General features: G+C 46.7%; 1 protein-coding gene across 1 annotated transcript in view; it reads left to right on the top strand.

Annotated features, from left to right (window-relative positions):
• Positions 1–27,258, top strand: part of LOC144767471 (CD209 antigen-like protein C) — a 165,179-nt gene that overhangs the window by 18,782 nt on the left and 119,139 nt on the right. The window contains exons 2-3 of the mRNA XM_078650888.1: positions 12,649–12,759; positions 16,256–16,333. Of these exons, the coding sequence (XP_078507014.1) occupies positions 12,649–12,759; positions 16,256–16,333 (189 nt within the window). The remainder of the gene's footprint in view (positions 1–12,648; positions 12,760–16,255; positions 16,334–27,258) is intronic.

Below are 27,258 nucleotides of genomic sequence, written 5' to 3'. Positions count from 1 at the left end.
AGGTCCCGGCTCCTTAGGTAGCCCCTCCTAAGTTTCCGCCCATTCATGACATATTCTGTTACGTTTGCATCACATGTCTAAGTATACTCCCAGTTACACCTCTTTTTACTGTTATCTCTCGCGACTGCTACGCGTCACGCCTTCTGCTCCACCCACTGCTACGCCTACTGCAATGTAATGCTATGTGTTTGCGCTATGTATATAAGTTGATGTATTGTTATTAAAAATTAGCGCGCTCATCCCAGATCAAGCCCCGGCAGCTGCTGGGCCCCAGTTGTCCTGCTGGGCCCTGTCACTCTGTTCCTATGCAGGTTGTCCTGACCCTGTCCTTATGCTGTAATAAACCTGCAGAAACTCCTACTACCTCGAATCTTGACTCTTATTTTATTGAGCTATCTGTTATTCATTCATTCATTCAAAAATAGATCCGGTATTATTTATTTATATACCACAGACTCACGTCTGAGCATACCCAGCCCACTCGGGGTGAAAATTGCAAAAAACACAGTTGATGGACAGAATGTAGAACAATGTCATACATTCACCCCAGTACAAGGGTCTGGGCCTAAATCCATCGTTTTATTTGCACTCCACACCACCCTGGGTTAGACACTGGCTATATGCAAATCAGCTCTGACCCTGTGCCTCATGGGAACAGTCCAGTCCGAACTACCAAGCCATGTCTTTCCCAGACCGGAATCAAGCATCCAAGGATCGGTTTCTGGCTATCAGCCTTCATCAGCCTGGATAGCTTGACTCCAGTGGTGTGGAGAGCCTGGGACTCATGTCTGAGCATACCCAGCCCACTCGGGGTGAAAATTGCAAAAAACACAGTTGATGGACAGAATGTAGAACAATGTCATATATTCACCCCAGTACAAGGATCTGGGCCTAAATCCATCGTTTCTTTGCACTCCACACCACCCTGGGTTAGACACTGGCTATATGCAAATCAGCTCTGACCCAGTGCCTCATGGGAACAGTCCAGTCCGAACAACCAAGCCATGTCTTTCCCAGACCGGAATCAAGCATCCAAGGACCGGTTTCTGGCTATCAGCCTTCATCAGCCTGGATAGCTTGACTCCAGTGGTGTGGAGAGCCCGGGACTCACGTCTGAGCATACCCAGCCCACTCGGGGTGAAAATTGCAAAAAACACAGTTGATGGACAGAATGTAGAACAATGTCATACATTCACCCCAGTACAAGGATCTGGGCCTAAATCCATCGTTTTTTTGCACTCCACACCACCCTGGGTTAGACACTGGCTATACGTGAGTCCCAGGCTCTCCACACCACTGGAGTCAAGCTATCCACGTGAGTCCCAGGCTCTCCACACCACTGGAGTCAAGCTATCCAGGCTGAATGAAGGCTGATAGCCAGAAACCTGTCCTTGGATGCTTGATTCCGGTCTGGGAAAGACATGGCTTGGTAGTTCGGACTGGACTGTTCCCATGAGGCACAGGGTCAGAGCTGATTTGCATATAGCCAGTGTCTAACCCAGGGTGGTGTGGAGTGCAAAAAAACGACGGATTTAGGCCCAGATCCTTGTACTGGGGTGAATGTATGACATTGTTCTACATTCTGTCCATCAACTGTGTTTTTTGCAATTGTCACCCCGAGTGGGCTGGGTATGCTCAGACGTGAGTCCCAGGCTCTCCACACCACTGGAGTCAAGCTATCCAGGCTGAATGAAGGCTGATAGCCAGAAACCGGTCTTTGGATGCTTGATTCCGGTCTGGGAAAGACATGGCTTGGTAGTTCGGACTGGACTGTTCCGATGAGGCACAGGGTCAGAGCTGATTTGCATATAGCCAGTGTCTAACCCAGGGTGGTGTGGAGTGCAAAAAAACGATGGATTTAGGCCCAGATCCTTGTACTGGGGTGAATGTATGACATTGTTCTACATTCTGTCCATCAACTGTGTTTTTTGCAATTGTCACCCCGAGTGGGCTGGGTATGCTCAGACGTGAGTCCCAGGCTCTCCACACCACTGGAGTCAAGTTATCCAGGCTGAATGAAGGCTGATAGCCAGAAACCGGTCCTTGGATGCTTGATTCCGGCCTGGGAAAGACATGGCTTGGTAGTTCGGACTGGACTGTTCCCATGAGGCACAGGGTCAGAGCTGATTTGCATATAGCCAGTGTCATACCCAGGGTGGTGTGGAGTGCAAAAAACGATGGATTTAGGCCCAGATCCTTGTACTGGGGTGAATGTATGACATTGTTCTACATTCTGTCCATCAACTGTGTTTTTTGCAATTGTCACCCCGAGTGGGCTGGGTATGCTCAGACAAGAGTCCCAGGCTCTCCACACCACTGGAGTCAAGCTATCCAGGCTGAATGAAGGCTGATAGCCAGAAACCGGTCCTTGGATGCTTGATTCCGGTCTGGGAAAGACATGGCTTGGTAGTTCGGACTGGACTGTTCCCATGAGGCACAGGGTCAGAGCTGATTTGCATATAGCCAGTGTCTAACCCAGGGTGGTGTGGAGTGCAAAAAAACGAGGAATTTAGGCCCAGATCCTTGTACTGGGGTGAATGTATGACATTGTTCTACATTCTGTCCATCAACTGTGTTTTTTGCAATTGTCACCCCGAGTGGGCTGGGTATGCTCAGACGTGAGTCCCAGGCTCTCCACACCAGTGGCGTCAAGCTATCCAGGCTGAATGAAGGCTGATAGCCAGAAACCGGTCCTTGGATGCTTGATTCCGGTCTGGGAAAGACATGGCTTGGTAGTTCGGACTGGTCTGTTCCCATGAGGCACAGGGTCAGAGCTGATTTGCATATAGCCAGTGTCTAACCCAGGGTGGTGTGGAGTGCAAAAAAACGATGGATTTAGGCCCAGATGCTTGTACTGGGGTGAATGTATGACATTGTTCTACATTCTGTCCATCAACTGTGTTTTTTGCATGAGTCATTGAAGAAGCATGGTCTGCTCCAAGCTCCAGAAATGTGACAAATGGATTGTTAAAGAGTCCAACTGCATTTTAATTTTTGCAGAATCCTTAGCAATAGAGTCTCTAATTTGTTCTATTAGTTCTATTTTAAGCATTAAAAATTGACAAGTTCACAAAACTTGTAAAGAGCAGGATTGGCTAGATTTTTGCAGATTGACAGTTCAATGATAATCTTAAAAAGTATTTGCTTATTGTCCTCAATGAAATTTCAATCTGAATAGTGGTGTTAATTGCCTACACAAGTGCCGCCAGCTGTGTTTCTGCACAATGTTTTTCATGTTTTAGACTGGATAGCTTATTACTGAACCAGAGCGAGTGTTTGTATTTTTGTTTTAGTTGGTGTTACAAAAACAACGGGGTAATTGATTCAAAATGGGATAAACGTTGGTGCAGTATGACTCGTATGACTCGTATTTCACTGACACATGGCTTACCCTGAAATATTTCTGAAAGTGCTTGACTATTCCAAAACATTTGAGCGTCAGATATCCTGTACATTGGTGATGTATTGCAAGCTTGATTTCATGCCCTGATTTTATTTTTACTATCAATGTTTCAAGATAAACATGCTTAATTTATTTGAAAACTGCTAAATTCTTGATCTAGCAACCAACTACCTAAGTTGAAGTAACACATTTTCATGATGATTTTGTAGTCAACCAGATTAAATAAGTCCCTTCAGAATTTTACATCTGAGATAGTTTTAAATTCTCCAACTTTTGTGGCTCCAAGACAAAAGAGATCTGACTTGTACCATCAATGTTATTAATGTAAAGCAGGCACAGCTATACATTGTTTAATACTATAGTTTGGCATCTCGCTGCTTCTGCCCAACACCTGCACTTCCAAATCCTCGTCGACCGCAACACCACCCTCAGATGAACCCTCATTTACAGACCCCCCCGGACCCTGGTCACAGTTCAGCGACTCCATCACCGACATCGTCAGTACACACGCTCTTGCTTCCACAGACTACATCCGCCTCGTACACTTAAATTTCCACCTCGAGAACGCCGACGACAGCAACTCCATCGCCCCGCTAGAAAAGCTTGCCAACCTCGGACTCAAACAGCTCATCACGACTCCCACCCACTCTGCCGGACACACCAGGCCCTCGTCAGCAGCAGACTGGACTACAGCAACGCTCTCTACGTAGGAACAACGGCCAAACTCCAGAAAAGAATACATCGCATACAGAACACATCCGCATGCCTCATCCTCGACTTTCCCCGCCACACCCACATCACAGCCCACCTGAGAGACCTGCACTGTCTCCCAGTCAACAAGAGGATCACCTTCAAGCTCCTCACCCACGCTCACAAAGCACTCCACAACGCCGGCCCAGCATACCTTAACAAACGACTCACCCTCTACACCCCGAACAGCCAGCTCTGCTTCGCTAACCTTGCCCTCGTCACCGCTCCACACATCCACAGGACGACCACTGGCGGCAGATCTTTTTCCTACCTCGCCGCAAAGACATGGAGCACCCTCCCCACCCATCTGGGACAGACCCAGGACCTGCTGACCTTCCGGAGACGTCTCAAGACCTGGTTGTTCGAGCAGTAGCTGCACCCTCCCCCCCTCAGCGCCTTGAGACCCTCAGGGTGATTAGTGCGCTCTACAAATGCTTGATTGATTGATAGGGATCTGCATTATCACCAGTGGCAAGGTTCCCAACTCAGAGATGAGTTAATGTCACAAGAGCACCCTATAGGGATCGCATTTACTAGGGGTGCTATTACCGAACCAAAAACAGCTGGAGTAAGACTATCCCCTAGATTCATCAAAGTCCCCTTTTGCGAGTCTGTAATAGCGATTATTAAGGAATCGCTATTACAGACTCGCAAAAGGGGATTCATGTACAAAGCTCAGTTTTTTTTGGGAGTCCTACAGCTTCCTTATTTGCGATTAGCCAATTGCTAATCGCAAATAAGGAATAACTCCCCATTCATCCCTATGGGCCTAAAGGCCCATAGGAATGAATGGGAAGACATATGAATGTGCGAATCGCTATTAGCAATTTGCATTTTGATTTTGCGATTTCAAGGGTGCAGGGGTGTCCAAAGGACACCCTGTTGCACCCCTGAAATGATATTGGATGCTGGTGTTACACACACACATGTCCCAAGGACATGTGTGTGTGTAACAAACAACGTAGAAAAATGCACTTAAGTGCATTTTTCTAAGTTTCCGCTATTTACCACGAGGTTTGACTTCGCGGTAAATAGCGGCCCAAAATTGCGAAATCGCAATTTTTAAATGTTTCTTGAATTGCATTTAAGGAATCTAAAATAGAGATTCCTTAAATGCTATTCCTCGCAAAAATGCGAACTCTTTAACAGCGATTATTGCATTTGGGATGATGAATCCCAAATGCAAAAATTGCACTCAAGTCAAGTCAAGTCAAAAAGGCTTTATTTCGACATAAAAAATATCTTAAAAAGCGTACATACATTTAAAATTCATTTTAAGCAATAAGAATAAAACGTATAAAAGACTCCTTGCATGATAGAAATCAGCAATTTTTTTTGGGGGAGAAATTGTATAAATTACCTAAAAAAGTTATATTCATTAAGCAGACCCAAAAAATAAAAACATGATTAAACAATTTGTCTAAGTCTTTTTGACCGAATCCGCCATGCCCACCCAAGATACTTCGAGGTGGCGCATGCATAAAATGAGCGAGTGTCTGAAAGTAATATCCTTAGTGCCACATTACAATGTCTTGTTCCCAGTGTAAGGCACATGGGTTTTAGCCATTTCGTCCGTGGAACTTTATAGACAGGACACTCGAATAAAAAATGAGGGACAGATTCATAACGCTGTGGGCAGAAAGGGCACCACGGGGCAGTCTGATAAGGAATTTTCCAGTGGCTTGTGAGTTCCATTAAGGGGAGAAGACCTATTCTAAATTTGAAATACAAGGATCTTTCCCATGGGGCTGAGATAATGTCTAAATACAATTCTCTGATGGGGACATCTTTAGACTCCATGAAATTTCTAGACGATTTACAAATCGTTACAGAAGAGTTTCTTTTATTTGCCACCCATTTCCAGTAGAGTTGTTTTAGCACTAGTTTGGGCGGAGCCGTCTGTTGATGCCATGCTTCTTCTAGGCCCAGATTGGCAAGTAATGCTTTGATGTCCCTTAACCATTTTATTTTTGTCCAGCCTGTGGATTTAATTATCTCACGCAGGCCATCCGCATAACTTGAGAGCTCAGGAACTCTCCAGATGCGGGTCCACAGAAGCAAAGGGCGTAACTTAGCTTGGTCTTCAATCGCCCGACAGCCCATATCCAATTGCAACGGCAGGATGGGGACAGAGGGGCCGAGGGACATCAAACTTCTCAAGAAGGTGTTCTCAGCTCGAGTAAGGTCTTTCATGTTTGACGTCCCCCAGAGTTCCGCCCCATAAAGAGCGGCACTTACTCCTCTGGCCGAGTAAATATCCATTACTGCTGCTATGGGTTTTGTAGAGGCTGCTCTCTGCTCTTTCAACAGGGCCCCAGTTACTCTTTTCAAACTTAGCAACATTTTGGTCAAGTGGTGGTCCCATTTCATCGAGTCCACCAACCGGATACCCAGATAATCAAACGTCTTGGTCCTTTCCAGTGCAACAGACCCCAGTGTTGGTGGAGGGCCAAGTTTTTGCGGGGGATTCAGGATAAGATACTTTGTTTTATCAGTGTTAATACAGAGTCCTCTTTGCTTACAAAAGGCATCAAAACCAAAGAGAAGCTGCTGAAGTCCCATCGGGGATTTTGACAAAAGTAAGGTATCGTCCGCAAAAAGCAGGGTAGGAATTAAACGACCTGCCAGACGGGGTGCATCTGCTGGTATCCCGGTCAGGCAGTCCACCACCCCATTCACATAGAGCGAGAAGAGTGTTGGTGCAAGTACGCACCCCTGTCTTACACCTCTGTTCACATCTATTCTTGAAGTCTTTTCACCATTCGGCCCCCAGCGAATTTGGGCATAGTTTTTTTCGTGGAACCTCATAATCAGGTGGAGCAAGTAAGATGGCATGCCGAGGTCACACAAAACCTTCCATAAATTATTTCTGGGAACCAAATCGAAGGCTGTGCGGAGGTCGATGAAGGCCAGATATAAGGTACCCTTCCCAATCACGACGACCTTCCAATAAATCATAAGTAGCCTTAATGTTTGTTCAATTGTTCCCGTGCCAGCTCGGAACCCAGCCTGGAAATCTGAAAGTATCTTGTTTTCATCTGCCCACTGCTGGACTCTGGCTAAAAGGACCTTGCCTGCTACTTTCTGCGAACAATCGATCAGGCTAATCGGCCTGTAATTCGCTGGGTCTTCTCTTGAGCCTTTCTTGTGCAGAGGGACCACCTCCGCGGCCATCCATGAGGCGGGCAGGGGTGCACCCACCATAGCAGCGTTTAAAACTGATGCGATTAGCATGCTCCAGTTACCCAAGTCTATACGAAGCAGGTCACCAGGAAGGCCATCGGGACCAGCCGCTTTGCGCGGAACAAGAGATTTTATTGCACCTTCCGCTTCTTTCCTAGTAAACAGGCTTTCCTCGTAACTCCCATCACCTCGAGAGATCTGAGGTAGAGCGAAGTCCATCACTTCTGCTACAGGTGCTGTGTACAATTTTGAAAAATGTAAATACCATAGATCCTCAGTTATGTTACAAGTGATGACAGTGTCCAGGGGTCTGTTTTTCTTGCGTATTAAGTCCCAAAAGCCTCTTGCATTTTTTCCACCACTGGCAACACGAAGTTCCTGCCAAAATGCGTCTTCCCAATCTCTCCTTGCCAACTTTAACTCTGCTTTGTAACTCTTGCGTTTAGTGGCTATTAGGGTAGCATCTCCACTTTTTACAGCCAATATTAGTGCTCTCTTTCCAGCACGACACTTTTTTGAATACCAGCCAAATTTCCCATGACGCTTATCAGGGTTGTTGTTTCCCTTTTTTATTTTAGCCTTAAATAAGCCTCCAATTGACGTCGAAACCTCGCTAAACATTGCTGAAATATGGTTTGGGCTGACAGGCTCATTTTCCAAAATTGCACAGGCCGCAGAGGCAACAGCACGAATGCAGGAAAGTTTTTCTTCATCGATTGCAACTTTGTCCCACTTTAATCGTCTTAGGCAGTTTGAGGGGACCACCCCTCCCAAAGGCATTGGCTTAGGTACATCAAGGTCTCCGCTGGCTAAATGACTCTCCCGCCACCAGCGTGTTAGGGATAGTGAAAGTGCATTATGGTCACTGTCCAGGGAGGGTAGAACTATCATGTCCTTCATGTGGGCCCACAAAGAAAAATTTAGAAGGATGTAATCTATCCTGGATGAGTGCCCAACCCTATTATATGTATGTTCCCCCGCTAGGTCTGAGCGTGTTCTCCCATTGGCTGCTCTCAGGCCATACTCAAGTGTAAGGGAGTTCAGCTGAATAATTCTGGGCGTCCATCTATTTATGATTGGAAGGTCTAATGACGGGACGCCTCTCCTTGAATCTTCGTCATACAGATCCAGAGATTCATCTGGCAACAGAGGCTCGAAAGTACAATTGAAATCTCCCATGACCATAATTAACGAGTCTCCACTGCACTCACCTAGGGCTATCTCCAAAGCAGAAAGAGTTGGTGACAATGCTCTCCCAGAAGCCCCACGTGTATAGATATTAATAATCTCCAGTTTTTCGGCTTTCCTTGGGCATGTTATAGTTAAGCGCATCAAATCTGGGGATTTTTGGGGATGATGATATACTCTCCATCCTAAAGAAATATTTACCCAAATTAAGAGACCTCCATAAGGGCGACCTCTACCTGATGCTGGGATGCCTGCCGGGACAAAGAAGGTGGCATAACCCACTCTGTGCCTTGGTTCCACGCACCACGTCTCTTGAAATGCACAGACTGAGTGGGGCTCAATAAGCGCCACCCAGTCCGGGGCATCCAACTTATTATTTAGGCCTGCCACATTCCAGCTGATAGCTTTCAGGATTGCATGATGCAAAGGTTCACCGCAACCTACTTCCCTACCCTGTATGGCCAGAGTTTGAACTCCGTCCACTAACTCGATAGTCTCAGACCAATCGCCTGAGAAGGAAGGCATAATTGGGGTGAGCGAGGGTTGGGGTACAGAAACATTAATCAAGGTTGCCCGCCTAGCTATGTGTGGTGTATTAACCCTAAGCAGGGGGGTATTGGTTACTACTATATCACCAAGTCACCAACCCCAACCCTGGGATGGGGCTGCTTGGATAGGTGTCCACGCCCTTGCTCTGGCATCCAAGGTTGGGTTATGCGGGAACCATGCACCTCTACCCCCGTCTTGCGAAAATTTCTTATACCCCATTAGGGGAGGGGGGTGATAGAAGTACCCCAAGTCCCTAGTTTGGATGTCGCAGAAGTTGTACTGCGACTGCTGACTGCAAATCATACCTGCTGCTCTGGGATCGTTAAAATTGATCAGCACGCAGTCCCCCGTTAGATTCTTACGTCTATTTCCAATCCATCCCACACGTCGGACAAAGGCTATTCTACCATCAATATGCCCTGGGAGGGGTCTATTTGCTTTGAGCCAGGAGAGCGTTTTATGTTTAGGGTCAGAATACAACTCACTAGAACCCTCTTCAAGCTCAGGAACCCCCGTTAGAATCACCACATAGGGCTTGCAACCAGGGGGGAGACTAGCATTAGGGGTTTGCCTTCTTGCCCTATCTTTAACCGGGGATTTAGCTACAATTTTTGCTGGGGGGTTGGATACAACCTTATTAGCGGGAATGGGAAGGGATGGTGTTGTGTCACCCTTTGTTGTAATCGATATGTTTCCTGCTGCCTTGGCAGTTGGCACTAAGGACTTGGTGTTTGAAACAGAGTTGACCTTAAAAGCCTTAGGGGCTTGGGTGCTAGATTTGTTCCTTGCACGGGCCAAACTAGGCACAGGGTTAAGGGTTAGTGGTACATGTGTGGTTCCACTATTAGAATGCTGCGATTGGGAAACCATTACCGTTACCGGAACAGGCGTCTTTTGGCAAGGTGCAGACTCAGGATGGACTCTAGGGACAGAGGGAGCTATGGAGACAGCACCACTTGTTAACCCTCCATTTTCTTCAACCTGAGCCTTGGCGTGAAATTTGACTAAGGATTTCACAGCATAAAAGTTGTCCAACATTGACTGTTCAAATGTAGCTAGTTTACGTGTGAGGCTATCGATCTTATCAACGAGGGGCAGCACCACAGACTTAATTAAGCGCTCGACCTGAGGAAGAATGCTGGTATCTAGAGAAGCCGACGGACCAAGAGTGCCCTCCAACGCGGAAGCTCTATTATAGGTCGTAAGTGATTTTTGATGTGGGACTTGATTTGTGCCGATACCCCCTTTAGGCATAGTGTGCCTCTTAACTTTCCTATGTGGTTTTTGGGAGCCCCCCCTACTGGGGCTTGCAAGACGCTTTCTCTTTTTTTGTTGGACTAGACCTAAAGCTGCCTTCCCTACAGGTGTATTTTGCTGAACCACTACTCTGGGAGTACTAACTACAGTGCGTACAACTGAGGATGGTGTGTTTGGGGCCTCGCAAGCCTCGCTAAGCAATTTGGGGGGACTAGGAGCTATGAGGGTTACAGAGTTGGAATCCAAAGATTGTTCCCCCAGCGAGAGGTCAGTTGGGACAGGTGGAATATGGAGTGTTGGGTCTAGAACTATGCTTGGTGCGGTAGTGGTCACCCTTTCTAAACTTGCCCTAATCCGGCTTAATCTCTCATCAATGAATGAGGAATCAATTATCACCAATGAGGTTGGAGTAGCATGCGCAGGGCTAGGTGCTAGGGCAATGGCGCCTAAAGATGAACGCTTGTTGGGCGTGCCCACAGAGTCCCAGGATAATCTTCGTTCAGCTAGGGTTATCTCCTTTTCTACTATTGAAACAGCTCGGGTTATAAATTGGTCCATAGTACCTATGACAACGTCTCCCGCAGGTTTCTTTATCTTACTAGAACGGGTACCTGAAGCCATTCTCCCGTTAGTTTAGTGTCCACTTTTCGGAGCCAAGAGATGTGGCCCGGCCCGGCCTCTTCTGGCCCCTGATGGCCTAAGATGGTCCCGCCCTTGTCCCGGGCTTCTCCCGCGATACTCCCGCGTGCTCCCGCACAGCGGGGGCTGGGCGTTCCTTTATGGGGGCGTGAAGCGAGTGGTGGGAGGGGCAATCAGTCTGCAGGTGTGCCGTGGCGCAGGGACTCCTGGTTAGTTGAGTCCCCGCGGCGTCACCGGCAGCGCTGATGAACAGAGCGCGACCCTGCTCCCTGATGTCCTTCCAAGGGGCTGTGAGCAAACGTGCTCCCAACAGCCTTACTTCCCCAATCTACGACGCGGCACCCGCGAAGCGGGTGCGGCTAGCTGTAGGTTGAAATCAGGGGGCGGCTACTGCAAAACTCTCCAGCACACGTGGGAAGACGCCGGTAAGCCCTCGGCGTTTCAGTGTCCCGCTGAACTGAGGGAATCTGCTTCCTTTTCTCCTCCAGAGCGAGTGGTGGGAGGGGCAATCAGTCTGCAGGTGTGCCGTGGCGCAGGGACTCCTGGTTAGTTGAGTCCCCGCGGCGTCACCGGCAGCGCTGATGAACAGAGCGCGACCCTGCTCCCTGATGTCCTTCCAAGGGGCTGTGAGCAAACGTGCTCCCAACAGCCTTACTTCCCCAATCTACGACGCGGCACCCGCGAAGCGGGTGCGGCTAGCTGTAGGTTGAAATCAGGGGGCGGCTACTGCAAAACTCTCCAGCACACGTGGGAAGACGCCGGTAAGCCCTCGGCGTTTCAGTGTCCCCGCAAGTGCACTCGCAAAGGGCCAGATTCTGAGAATCTGGCCCTTTGCGAGCCGATTTTTCGTTGATGAATCTACCTGTAAGCCCCTTACTAATGTTGAAGCCAGACACAATAAGGGTGAATGTATGATTTCTAAAATGTTGAAGATACTAACAAATATATGTACTTAGATTACATTGTAGTTATTCTTAAGCAGTTTTTGTTTGGACTAAACGTTTTTCTTTATATTAAGGTCATTATTTTGAAAATGCCTTTCTAAATTAGTGAGTATGTTTTGAGAATGTACATAATCAGCACTCATTATTTCTAACTCACACCATTTCATATGAGTTATTGGGCTGCATGAACATTCCAAACCCAACCCCGAAATCACTGACCCACCTTATTCCATTTTTTGATATTGCCCCGATTTAAGATAAGAAGTGAGCTTTAGGATGAAAACCTATTCGGTTCTTATTTATATGTCTGCATCGGCCTGGCCCCTTACATTGGAAACATGTGATGGAATGGTTCCAATATGCTGGCCTATCCTTAATCCTAAACATCTTTGCCTGCCTAAAGGGGAAAGAGTGCACAAGAAAAGAATTGGGCAGCGGATGTGTCCTTGGCATTGACTCGTACAGGGTGGGACCGTTGTATCTCATTCTAAGTATACAGAAGGACAGTAAAAGGACAATCTAAGATGATAGACAGACACACACAAGGGCGAGCCCGCATGCCAGATGGAGTTTGAGGGATTTGATGCTAATGATGCTGAAGTGTGCCCGGTTAAGTGTTTCAGGGGACTACAAGAGCTTGCTGCTGCCCTCTAGTTTAAGCGTGCCCTTCAGAGACTCTTTGAAGAAACTGTGTGTCAGGAAGATGTTACTGATGCCATATGATTATCTTCACAGACATAAAATTACTTGAAAGAAATCTTCTCATCTGGAAGATAATAACCAGCACTGTGTCCGTACTCATCGTTTTGATCATTGCACTTGGAGTCGTCATCTTCGTAACTCAGTGTAAGTCTTTTGTGTACACATTTAGAACAACCACGATTTTTACAAGTTTAAAAGGGAGCATTGTGATTTCTGAGTGCCTCTTTTGTGTTGGACAATTACATTTCTACATTCCCTGGATGTATTTTGCATTGCTTCATTTCCTTCTAAAGTTTTCTTCAATAATTGTTCTTCTTACTTCACTATGATTCACACAAGCTACAATGATATTGGTCTGGCATACTCCTGCACATTGCAACTTGCCATAGTTTAAACACGTCTTTAATCTTATACATCTACCTGTCTTTTAAAATACACTCCTAAAAAGATACACCTGCTAATTTTAATCCAAAAAGTATCATTTGTCGTCTTGTTTTACTTGGCCTCCTCAATGTTAACTGCATCTCAATAATGAGATAATCAGAAACGTGTTCACAAAAAGAGGACAAAGTTCCTATACCAGGGTGCAAAAGTCACCCACGTATCTGAGTGCAAATAGTCACCCATACATTAAAAACAGGGAAGAATGGGGAAAAGTAAACTTTTGGCTGTTATTTAAACACAGACTGCCCATGAAGAGGGGCGGACAAGCCCGAAACGCGTTGGTAGCAGAATATTAAGGGGCAAAATACTTTGTGAAGCTTCTTGTACCTGAACAATCTGTGCAGTATCATTCTTGATAGCATTGATTTTTGTGCTAAATTCCGGAAACTATTGGCTGGCCTTGTTTGACAATTTTGCTGGATCCATCCCCTTACTTATCATTGCTTTTTGTGAAATGGTCGGAGTTGTCTACATTTATGGAATAGACAGATTTAATGATGACATCAAATTCATGATTGGTCACAAACCTAATATATTCTGGCAGGCCACATGGAGGATCATCAGTCCCCTCGTTATGTTAGTCATATTTCTATTTTATTTTGTGGTGAAAGTGAAAGAGGAACTGCTCTACATAATTTGGGATCCTGATTACGTATCATCCAGGAGCAGCTTCAATGTAACAGCTACAACCACATAGTGGGGACACAGGTCTCCTGATCCGCCCTGGATGAGATAAGAGGGTTCTCATTTTAACTTTTATGTATTTTACTCACGTGCACTTCACTTTGTTTTTGGTCCTGACGAAGCGCCAATGACCTACGGGCGATAGAGGCGCGAAACATGTTGACCTTGACTAGTGACACCCAGGCATAGTGGGCCTTGTGGGGTCAGTCATTTTTAAGCAGTACTTTTAACTGCCAAGGGTTACCTAGACAATCTTGTCGCTGCTTCCATACCCTTGATTTTATCACACTATCATGTTTGCACGTAATTGATTTACCCTCCCTTACCCTTCCCCACACACCTGCATGCAACATCCGGCTAATCCTCTAAAAGATCTCCGATAAAGTGACCCTTCGGGGACCCGTGGGGAATTGCAGCGCCGGCCCTACGAGGAGCAAAATTGCCCGATGATGAAGCATGACATCCTCCGGGGTGTGTGAGGGCAGCAGAGGATGTAGTATGTCTTTCCCTCTCCCATCAGGGTATTTTTTACCTAGGATTACTTTTCCCCATTCTTCCCTGTTTTTAATGTATGGGTGACTATTTGCACTCAGATACGTGGGTGACTTTTGCACCCTGGTATAGGAACTTTGTCCTCTTTTTGTGAACAGATTTGGTTTAGGAGCATGGACACTGGACCTTTATTGGCTCCTTGGTCCCCCCTCTCTTTTGTTGAATTAAATAATCAGAAACGTCCTATGATGCCCAGACACGTATTTCGCATCACACTGTCTTTGTACTCCGAGGGTCTGAGTCACAAAGGGCCTCCGCACTCGTGTTGAGGGCCCCATGGTTGTGGGGGAGTCTTTGCACTTGGGGCGGAGGCACTGCAGTCGTGGGGGAGTCTCCGCATCTTGGGGCGGAGGCAAAGCAGTCATGGGGGAGTCTCCGCACTTGAGGCGGAGGCAACGCAGTCGTGGGGGAGTCTCTGCACTTGAGGCAGAGGCACTGCAGTCATGGGGGAGTCTTCTCACTCGTGGCGGAGGCACCGCAGTCGTGGGGGAGTCTCCATCACTTGGGGCAGAGGCATAACAGTAGTCGGGGGAGTCTCCGCACTTGGGCGGAGGCACCGCAGTCATGGGGAAATCTCCGCACATGAGGCGGAGGCACCGCAGTCGTAGGAGAGTCTCTGCACTTGAGGCGGAGGCACCGCAGTCATGGGGAAATCTCCGCACATGAGGCGGAGGCACCGCAGTCGTAGGAGAGTCTCTGCACTTGAGGGGGAGGCACCGCAGTCATGGGGGAGTCTTCTCACTCGTGGCGGAGGCACCGCAGTCATGGGGGAGTCTCCATCACTTGTGGCAGAGGCATCACAGTAGTCGGGGGAGTCTCCGCACTTGGGGCGGAATCTCTGCAATGAGAATTCTCAGTCCGGACATTCCGTCCAAGTGTGGAGACTTCACCACCACTGCGAGCGCTCCGTCACGAGTGCGGAGGCTCTTTGTGCATCAGGTCCTAATTTACAATTTTTTATTTGTTCAGAACGGGGTTTGTGAGTGCTGCAGAGGGGTTTGAAGGGAAGAGTGATGCCAGTGAAGGACACAATCCGCCATGGTTGAAAGCCCATTAGGGCTTTTTAAGACAGGAGAACAAGACAACATTTTAAAACTACACAACCACGGCCTTACAGCCCAGAGCGGAAGTGTACGAGGATCCGGCACAAACACTGCCCGTGAGGTTTGTATTACGGTGGTGGTCAAAAGGACACTGGACACATTGAGGTACATCCCTACCTCTTACACACGCCCCTCCCCACACATCCTAATTGTGTTCAGCACCAGCACTTTAGTTTAAATGTGGCACCTTTGGAAACTGTGATTCTTGCATAAGAGACAACGAGGAAATACTGTTCATTGAGTTTTATAGTGCAATTGATCTACACTCTAAAATGATTTAAGATTCTAAGGAAGTAAGTCTGACTTCAAAATATTAAAGGGTTAATTTATATTGTAGTGAGTGTTATCACTTTTTGTGATTCCACTGTGCAGAGATGACTACACCAGTGATAATAGAGTTGGATGACCCTCAGTACAGCAAGATTTCTTGCAGAGTTCACGTTTTTGTTGCTCATCACTGGAAATTTAATTCTGAAAAGTTGCAATGGCCAAGAGGTTACAACACGAGGTCAGCTTAAATTGTTATTATGAAAGTGGTGTATTTGATTTGTTCATGAGTTACTCAAATGCACCATACATAGTTATATTCAAGTACTTTGAATAAAAATTACATAAAATTACACTTAAAATATTAACTAAATAGAGACAAGATGCACGAGTTATAAAATGTTGTTTACTTTTTACAAATTAAAATTTCAATTAGTGAGGATAAAACGTTTGGTTCTGATAATTCCCACTTACTAGGTCAGCATCCATGCAATCCCATGTTATTGGAAATTAACTCTGATACACAGCACTTCTTTATCTTGACAATCCCAATTTTTTAAAAGATGTGCATGTAAATTATGTATTTGTAGGCGTTACGCAAGAGAGCATGAAAATACAGGAGTCAACACAATTGCAGCAGCTACAAGAGACTGTGTGTTTCTATAAAGGTAACTCTCTAGTAAATGACAAATCATTGAAAGACTGAGTAGCGTCTGTGCATGTTCTCCAACCTCTCTTAACAAAAGCACTGTTTTATTATTTGAAAAGTATTACAAACATAGTGGAAACAAATTGGATAAGCGGGAATATGTTCAGTCTTGGCAAAAAAATGACACCTGATAAGACCGGAAAGGGGAAAATTCAACCACTTCCCGCTTTTTGATTGATTTGTTGTGTTATGTTGATTTGGGTAGAGCACTAAACACTCAAGAGAGTATGTAGGTGCTTTGGCAGGTCTGTAGGTGTGTGGTCCCCAAGGTGCTCATACAAAGAGCCAGGTCTTCAGATTCTTGTGGATCTCAAGGAATGAGGAGGAGGCATTGATGTATTGAGGGAGGTCATTCCATATCTTGTGTTCAATATAGGAGAATGAGCCACCTCAGGTCTTCCTTTGACGGGTGCAGGGAGTGTGTGCGTATGAGAGTGAGGCTCAGCATAGATGTTTTTAGAAGTAGACTACTGGCAATTTTGCACCACCGGACGTCACTTTTTTGACGTTCCAGTGGCGCCAATGGCATATTTATAAGGCCACGTAAAGCCATGTTGCATGGCTTTTCATGGCCTTATAAATATGTGCCCCTTTCATGCAGAAAATTGCATGAAAGGGGTGTTCCATTGGTGTGGCTGAGGGTGTTCTCAGCAACAAAGCAAAACCAAAGGGGATGATTGACGGAGTGTCGAACATTGCAAGCACTCACCCCCAGTCAACTGATCCGGGTTTAATCCATCATCATTCTTTAGCTCACTCCGCCACCCCAGTTCAGACATGGCCATATGCAAATTAGTCTGACCCTGTGCTTCATGGGAACAGTCCAGCCTGAACTACCAAGCCATATATTCCCTGTACCGGAAACAAGAATCCTGGGACCGGTTTCTGGCTAATCAGCCGTCATCAGCCAGGCTAGCTTGAATCCAGTGGCACAGTGAGCAAGGGACCCACGTCTGGGCACACCCTGCCAACTTCGGGCGACCATTCAAAACCAAAGGGGATGATGGACGGAGTGTTAAACATTGCAAGCACTCACCCCCAGTCAACTGATCTGGATGTAATCCATCAACATTCTTTAGCTCACTCCGCCACCCCAAGTCAGACATGGCCATATGTAAATCAGTCTAACCCTGTGCCTCATGGGAATAGTCTCTGCAACATCCATGGCTTTTTGACACTGCCCCAGATTTACGAGATATCGTAAGTCTGAGGGCTTCCAAAAACGTACACCTGACCAGGGGAGGCGGGAGGGAGCATAAAAAGGATAAATATCTTTATTTCTCCTCGCTTTTTCTCTTAGAAAGAGGAAGAAGCCTTGTGAATGTTTTAAAAATAATCATCCCTCAATGCAGGCACCCATGCATGATGGTGCAAAGGCGCCTGATTTGGTGCACAACAGTCACATTCCTGCCCTTTTCTTTTGCCATAGGGCAGCACATCAGCAAGGCCTGCTGCGCAGCCCTATGGCAAAAAAAAACATAAAAGAGGCTAATAACGTATACCAGTAAGTAAGCAAGTGATATTGCCACATAGCTAATATGTTGAACAAAACAAATATCTGTATTTCCAGACGACCCTGTCTTGTCTGAAGCTGGTACACCTGGCCTAGGCAGGAATCCAGCATTTTGCTATCATCATCAAAGATAAAATATGACATCTCAGCTGATCTACTATATTTTTATAGATTCTATGACTGACAGAGACTGGACAAATTCCAGATATTTCACATATCATGGATTGCTTTGTATTTTATCCAGATTTAAATGTTACCACTCAACCTCAGCCACGGCTACCAAAGGGAATTGTCAAGATGGTCTACTTAGTTTTCATAATATTGAAGAATAATTTACCAATTCTCACTGGTGGTGTCTCAGGAGCAATAACACATTGGAAAACAAAAATCAACTTTCAAGTGTAGGACGTCTGAAGGGTGGCCACTGGTCACTGTGATGGCTAATGTGTATGGAATCTCTCAATCTCCCAACTTGTGAGGGTTTTGTGTGAAAATTCCAATGATATGCAAATCTCAACAGTAAGTTGCAAACTCCAGCTAATCACTGGTAAAACTGAGGCAATTCTGTTGTAGAAGGGACAATACACTGTATCTAGGTTGGGAAACCCCAGGGAGATTCTGCAATCCATTGAAAAAGTAAAGGACCTGAAAGTGAGTCTTGATAGGAAAATGCCTTCTGTGGGTCTCATTTGTAGTTTGTCATGCAGCACACTGGCAGGCCAGATCAGTGGTGGGACATCCTATGCTACCCTGGGAGAACATGGTACGCCATATTTAGAGATACTCACCAGGCAGTCATGGAGCCCTGTCCCTTCACCGCAGCCTTCTTGTGGTGGCTCTACTGAAGGCAAATCGGTGTCATGTTTAATGCACCTGCTTGGCAAAGTTTTTTGTTTATTAACGATATATAAAAAGCAAGGAAACGTATCTGAAGCAAGTGACAATGTTTAGAAAGCAAGGGAGCATGTGTTAGAAGCAAGGAGAAGGCTGTATAAGTTTCAGACGGCTAAGTAAGAGGAAATTAAATTGTCACACCTTGCATTTTGAAGTCATCACAATCTTGGCTTCCCTATCTGGATAATATAGTCTGCTTTTTGAGTTGTCATATCAATGAGGCACTTCTAACTGTACCTTCCCCATACATCCTTTCAAGGACGTTGTTTAATGTCAAATCAGGGACAATAGATGCTTATGCCCAATTTGACATTCCGATTCCTACTATGACCTTTGATTTTTCCCCATGCAAATGCCACCAAAGAATACAGAGTAACGTTTTTCTGGTCAAAAAAGTCCACATTTCATATTCTATAGTTTTAAATGAGCATAACCTGGCTTTACTGTGTGCCAAATAAAAGCCAAATTGTATCCCTCATCTGACCTATGGAACTCAGAATGGATAGGTAATACTCCAGGAGAGAAAACACAAGGGGCCTCATTTATGAGGACTTGCGTCAGTTTTGCGCTCCCGATACATCACTTTTAGTGACGCATCGACGGCGTAAAACATGCCTACTGTTCCGCACTATTTACAAAGTGACGCATCTAAGCAGATGCGTAACTTTGTAAACCACTGTGCTACATTATTCCTGCATTAGGTATAATGTATGCAGGGGGGCCTTCCCCCCGCAAAAAGCCTCGTAGAAGTGACGCAGTGAAATCTATGAGAATTCACTGCTTCACTTCTAGGCCGCCGTTGCATCAAAATCTTGCGCCTGCCTCACAGCAGGCGTAAGACTGACGCAGGCCCTTTCACATGGGACTTGCCCCATGTGAAAGGATGCATTGCTGGAGTTGCGTTACTTTTGTGACACACTCCAGCAATGCGCCACTTTATGCGCTTACAGATACGTCAGTAGTACTGTCGTATCTGACACTCCTTGCGACATGATGCGTCATACATTAAATATGACGCATCAGGTATGTCGCAAGGAGTGCGCACTGGGAAGCAATGCATCATTTCTCATAAATGAGGCCCAAGATGCGGTAACCGTTTATCTGCAAGTATGTTTTACCTCCTGGGTTTATGCACTCATGAAAAACATGCTGTCTACTTATGATCTTCTAGTGTAGGGTCGAATCTGTTACATAATAAAGTCCTATATCTTGCCACCAAGGGCTCTACTGTTTGTTAAAGGCCTTAAACTCTGGTTATAGGCCAGAGCCACAGGTGAGGTCCTATAAAGAGGGAAATGGCCTTTAAGAGCTGGTATAGCCTGAGGGTGAAGCGCTTTAAGACTATTACAATATTCCAGTAATTGAGGGTAGAATGTTCTAGACTACCCAGGGTGAAATGGAAAGACAAACATTGGAATGCCCAAGAAGCTACCCAGGTGAATAATCCAGCCTGAATTCTGCAGGTTTAACTGAGAAAAAAATGAGCGAGATATACCAACAGCCTTGAAGGCAGCACCGTGGCCAGGTATTTGTGTTGTGCAGGATAACACTGCACGAAGGGGCTGTTTGTAGGGATTTGCAGAAATCGTGCTTGGTTAATAGTTATGAGGCAGGAGTACTTCTACCGCACCTTACAAACCAGTGCAACTGTACAGGTGGTCTGCATATAGGCATTTAATTTTCCGTCAGTACTGGGACTCCTGATGTCATTAGAGTGGCAACAGAGGAGGTCCATGGATGGGAGGCAGCTCTCTTTCATCTGGCGAGAATGGAGAGGAAGAAGAAGATCCAGGCCAGGATGAAAACTAAGGGGCATATTTACAAGGAGTTATTGCCACCAGAACGTCACTTTTGTTTGAAGTTCTGGTGCCGATAACCCCTTCGCCTTATTTACAAGGCGGCGTTAAGCCACCTAACGTGGTTTAAAGTTGCCTTGTAAATAGTGCCCCTATTCCCACAGTACTTAGTGTGAAAGGGACAGGCAATGGGTTCTACCGCAACACCCATTGCTTTTTAACACTGCCCCCTATTTACAAGGCTACTGTAAATATGGGGCAGTGCAAAAAATAAGACCAGGGAAAACCTGGTCTTAAACTGGCGCAAATAGTGGAAATTATTATTTTCTCTTAGTTTTTGCTGTTCCTATGTGCATAGAAAGAGCAACTAGCAGCCAGTGATCGTTCATGTGCAGCAAGGTGTCCCTTACTGCACAAAAACAATCATTAAATAATGATGAGTTACAGCTTCTACATGTGCTGCATTCTACAGCACACATAGAAGTTACAAATCGCATTAGTGATTGTTCATGAGCAGGAAGGGGACACATTCCTGCACAGGAACAATCATTCCCTGCAACGCAGGTACCCACCCTTGAACTATGGGGCAAGGGTGCCTGAGCTGGCGCTAGGCAGCTAAATTTAGCACCAGAGCTAGGGAAAACGCATGGGTGTGTCATAATATTGTAAATTCGGCACATCCCTGCTTTTTCAGAATGTTGGAGTGCAGCGTTACCAATTGTGGTGTAACACTACACTCTGCTACTCTGTTGTGAATATGACCCTAACACTTCAACAAGTCAAGTTCTTGAGGTCTATAGTTTCAGAGACTAGACTAGAATTTAGCTGAGGTAGAATGCAACTGCTAAAAGAACATTTCCCAGTGTACACTGGCTATATGTTATTACACATTGTCCATTAGAAGAAGCCCTTCTATAGGAGGTAGCCTACCAACAATTATGGCTGTGCAGAAAAGCTTTGTTTACCAGGATGTGATCTTCGAAGACTGGTTGAGAGAGCTCCTTGTGTGTCCTGGACTTTCTACAAATATGGCATGGAGGAGTGGAGATGAATTCACGTAGCAAGGAACGCTGCTGGAGGGACGTCTGAAAAGACACAATCAAAGAGGGAAGACCTTAACACAGCAGCAAATGACTGCAAAATAGAAAACAAAGAGAACACATACCACCCAATGGAGACAATATCACTGGTGGTGGAAGCTGTGGAGGCACTCAACGTTGCCTCTATGATGGTGGGGGACTGCTGTTTTGCTAGATAGATTGTACATGGGAGGACCTTGCTGGACCTGACATTGGCCACCCTATATAAAATGACACTAAGGGGGAGAGTTACTAGGTTTTTATGCCTTGTTTGCATCATAAAAGTAACGCACATCGGCGCAAAATCTTTTTTTCCAATTTACTTTACAGTGCTAAATGTGTTTGGGACTGGAAATAAATGTGAAAGTACCGCAAAGCAGTGCATAGCTCTGCTTTGCATTACTTCGAGCCAAGGGCAGGCCCGGACTGGCCGTTGCGGGCACCGGGCAATCCCCCGGTGCGCCGCAAGGGTGGGGGCCGGTGTTGGGCCCCTGTGGGCCGTTTTTGTTACAGGGCCGTTTATGCAGCATAGCTGCAAAATCGGGCCTGCAACAAAATCGGCCGAAAACCGGCCTGGCAAAGAGTTCAGACCTCCCCCCGGTAGCCAGACGAACACTTTGCCGGGGCCGGTTTTGGTTCCCAGTCCGGCCCTGGCCAAGGGGGTGTACCATGAGTGGTGTATGGGCGACCCATGCAACCATCCAAGGTTTCTGACGCTAAACCCTATTTACTAAATAAAGTAGACAGTGTTTAGCATCAGAAAACTGTGCCCTTTTGAAGTAGGCGCAAGGAAGGAGGTATGCCTTAATTTCTCCTTTTTCTCCAACTTTGTACATGTGCTGCACTCTACAGCATACATACAAAGAGGGAAACAGGATACAGCTAGAAGGCCACACTATGCTAGACTTACGGAGACACCCTTACACCATAGCACAAAGGTTTCTCTGTTGCGCACGACTGATGATTTCAGAGCTGGCGCTAGGGAGAGGGGAGGAGAGTTCCATATTCCTGCAGCACAGCATTTTTGGCTACTGCACTGCGCTGCAAATGTAAATGGTAGATCTGTCCCTAAGTCTTAGCCTTATGCATGCCAATTGTACAGTGCCATCTGGGTGAAAGGCAAATTAGGAGGTAATGTGAGTTTGAATGATTCCAAGGAGAATAGTGTGCAGTGCCTGTGTAGTATGAGTGTTCTGATTTGCTGATGAGTGTGAAATCACAGTACGATACAGACAAGTGAGAGATAGAAGCTGAATGAAGAAAAAGGTAGTGCTGTAGGAGCTGATATTAGTATATCAAAATTCCAAGAATGCTGCACGAGAGATACCACAGAGACTAAACTCATTCATTTCGAGGTGAATTGTAAAGGAAATTAAGAATAACATAAAGGGTACACCTCTTCCAGTATCAAAACTGAACAAGGATGAGGATGAAAAGATCTATCGTCCTTTCTTCATTTCCTCGATTGTGAGGTTGTGCTGGATCAAAGCGCTGTGCGTCAGGTACAGAAAAGAGCTAGGAGCAGTAATCCCAGGGGCTTACTTCCTTCTCCTAATGCTAAACTGGAGCAATTGGCTTAAGTGAGGAATGGGCGAATGATTACTTAAAGCTCAGTCCCTTGTGTGAGAGTGCACAGTCAGCAGGAGTAAGATAACACTACAGTGCAAAAAACACTATCTGTTTCCAAGGACTGTAATAACTGTAGTCACAGTAACAAACTATTTAATGGCTGAACACCAAAAACGTACCATAAAGCCACGATCACAAGGTATACATCTACATCTATACATCCATACATCTGCCTTGAGGGGCAAGCCATCCAAGCCATGCCTAACAAGAAACAAGCAGGAAAGGCAATGGCTTGACAGGGCTGGCCCAAACACTACTCTACATAGTTCTCTTTTCGTAGTTTTTGATTAAATGAACCAAGGGTCTTCAAGTTATTTTATTAATGTATTAGAAAGGGAAGTCTATTAAAGGTCAAAAAGACATTCTCTCAAACCAGGGGTCTTCAACCTTTTCTGTAATAAGAGCTACTTATGTTCAATGAAACTCATTGAGAGCTTCTAACATTATTAGCATGCTAATAGGGGCCACCATATGCCAGGTTTTTTGCAGTCTACTGCCAGAGATCACCTCAGTGCATCAGGCGTGGTTGTCAGCAGTAATGTAAAAAAGGCTTTGTCAGTATGAAATGCCTCTACATGCGTAATACATAACAACCAGAACTGCAATGCCTCTGTTACCAAGGAAATACAATTTGTAAATAAAAAAGCAAATGCTCCTCAATGTCACGATTTATCACTCAAATATCAGCTTTAAATACATTTTGGAAATGCAGCCATTTTCCGTAAAATATTAGCTCATGAGTTCTGAAAATAAAAACATTTGCATCTCAAAGGCACACTCTCAATTTTGGTATAGGTAAAATATTTCAGCCAAGCAATAGCTTCTGGGTTAGTAGGGTTGGCTACATACAGGATAGCTACTTCCAGGTAGCTAGAGGGCTATCAATAGCTCAAGAGCCACTGTTGGAGAAGACTGTTTCAAACTATAAGATCTCTTCTTCATGTAAATAAGAACACAAACAAAGATATCTAGGTCCACAGACCCTGGTCTACGGACGTCACTCTCTCAACAGCTCTGCAGCGATCTGCACTGCCTTTCTGCCCGCCAGCCCTCCGTGTCAGGGTTCGAGCCTCCTGCCTGTGTCAGCTGTATTTATCTATTTTTTTATCGTTCTGCTCTGTTATTGGGCCCGTCAATTGGATTCTACCTGTGTGTAAAGCCTGTTATTTGTCTGCCCGCATTCTCTGCCTACTTCCTGCAGTTTCTTCCTCTTCCCATCCTGCGTCCCACCCCTCTCCCGCCTCCCAGCCGATCGTCCCTCCCTTACATATGCCGGCCGCTGCGCGGTTACGCTGCTGGCCCTCCTAAGACGCGCCTAAGGCAACCCCATCTGCGCCCGTCCGCGCCTGGGCCGCTTCCAGTGCTAGAAACCCTGGCCCGTGCGAATGCCACGACACCCGTCCCCGCTACAACTCTGGCACCCTCCACGCACTCAACGCCGGAAGATCACGCACCTGCTGCCTAGTCACGCCGAAGCGCAGCAAAGGTCCCTTTTCCTGCCGGAACTGCAGCTTCACCAGCATCCGGCCCGCCATCTCACCTACCAAAGAATCCAACCACCTCAGATGCATCCTTCTCAACACCCACTCTGCCCGCAAACACGCCATGGAACTCTGGGACCTACTAGACTCCATCACCCTGGACGTCACCTTCCTGACGGAGACCTTGCTGTACCCCTCCTCGGCACCTGACATCGCCATAGCCATCCCGGAAGGCTATAAGATCACCCGCAAGGACTGAACCAACGGAGTAGGAGGAGGAATCACCATCGTCCACAGGAACACTCTCAAAGTCTCGACTTACACCAACAACACCCTCAGCACTGCCGAACACCTACACTTCCAGATCCACACCGACCCCAACACCACTCTCAGAGAAACCCTCGTTTACAGACCTCCCGGACCCTGACCACAGTTCAGCGACTCCATCGCCGACTTCGTCAGCGCACACGCCCTCGCCTCCACGGACTACATCCTCCTCGGGGACCTGAACTTCCACCTCGAAAACAATGACTCCAACTCCTCAACCCTGATCGACAACCTCGACAACCTCGTCAACCTCGGACTCAGACAACTCGTCACAACACCCTCCCACTACGCCAGCCACACGCTTGACACCATCTTCTCTGCAAGCTCCCACGGCTCCTTCAACCACACCACTGAACTCCACTTGACCGACCATCGCTGCATCCACTTTACCTTCAAGAAACCCACCACACACTCCGCACCCAACAGATGCCTCGCTGCTGCTGGAGCAAAGTCACTGAAGACCAGCTAGCCACCACCCTCGCCTAGAGCCCCCCGCCGACCCCACCGACACCGCCACCAGCAACCTCAGACAGTGGATCAACGACTGTGCCAACACCCTCGCCCGGCTCAAGATGCCCACCAACAGCCACACCAGAAAGAAAGCCAGCTGGTTCTCCGAAGAGCTCCAGACCTCCAAGCAAACCTGCCGAAAGCTGGAGAAGAAATGGATCCGGGAACGAACACCAGAAAGCTGCCCAGCCCCTGCTTTTAATATCCAACGACTTGCACTATAAATTGGAATACCCACCGCTCTTTGCGGGTTCTTGCCCTTTTCCTTTCCCTTCCTGACTTCGACTTTGGCGTCCATCTTGGGGGTGAGTGGGACACCTCTCCTCACATGGTCTAGTCGTCACAAGGACGCTAGACCTCTTACAAAAGGCAGGCAAACTAGGTGCTCTGCCTTGTCTATTTCGAAGGGGCAGTGGTTGCAGGGAGGACCCGCTGCTGTGGATTAAGCGTGCTGCGCATCTGTGCATCTTCCAAGCAATTTCGCGAGTAACTTTTAAAGCGCCCGTTTTGTCTATATTATTTTATCTTAGTTTCACCTTATCCCCAGTTTTTAATATCCAACGACTTGCACTATAAATTGGAATACCCACCGCTCTTTGCGGGTCCTTGCCCTTTTCCTTTGCCTTCCTGACTTCGACTTTGGCGGCCATCTTGGGGGTGAGTGGGACGCCTCTCCTCACACGGTCTAGTCGTCTCAAGGACGCTAGACCTCTTACAAAAGGCGGGCAAACTAGGTGCTCTGCCTTGTTTATTTCGAAGGGGCAGTGGTTGCAGGGAGGACGCGCTGCTGTGGATTAAGCGTGCTGCGCGTCTGTGCAACTTACAAGCAATTTCGCGAGTAACTTTTAAAGCGCCCGTTTTGTTTATATTATTTTATCTTAGTTTCACCTTATCCCCTGCTTTTAATATCCAACGACTTGCACTATAAATTGGAATACCCACCGCTCTTTGCGGGTCCTTGCCCTTTTCCTTTGCCTTCCTGACTTCGACTTTGGCGGCCATCTTGGGGGTGAGTGGGATGCCTCTCCTCACACGGTCTAGTCGTCACAAGGACGCTAGACCTCTTACAAAAGGCGGGCAAACTAGGTGCTCTGCCTTGTTTATTTCGAAGGGGCAGTGGTTGCAGGGAGGACGCGCTGCTGTGGATTAAGCGTGCTGCGCGTCTGTGCAACTTACAAGCAATTTCGCGAGTAACTTTTAAAGCGCCCGTTTTGTCTATATTATTTTATCTTAGTTTCACCTTATCCCCTGTTTTTAATATCCAACGACTTGCACTATAAATTGGAATACCCACCGCTCTTTGCGGGTCCTTGCCATTTTCCTTTGCCTTCCTGACTTCGACTTTGGCGGCCATCTTGGGGGTGAGTGGGACGCCTCTCCTCACATGGTCTAGTCGTCACAAGGACGCTAGACCTCTTACAAAAGGCGGCCATGCTAACGCGCAGCGGGTACGCGCAGTGGGTCCGCCGTCAGTCCGCCGGAGTTACGCCAGAGTTCAGCCCGTCTGTGCCCGTCCGGGCCCAGACGGGCTCAGGGCCAGACATGCTGGCTCCTTGCCCTAAGGTTGGTATGACATTTACAAGAAATGATTTGCTATCATTATGCCCGGAGGAGGGAACTTGCAATGTCATCCATAAAAGTGATTTTCCTTTTGT

Source organism: Lissotriton helveticus, chromosome 7 (genome assembly GCF_964261635.1).
Source record: "Lissotriton helveticus chromosome 7, aLisHel1.1, whole genome shotgun sequence".
NCBI lineage: Eukaryota > Metazoa > Chordata > Amphibia > Caudata > Salamandridae > Lissotriton > Lissotriton helveticus.
This window is presented reverse-complemented; position numbering and strand designations above follow the sequence as displayed.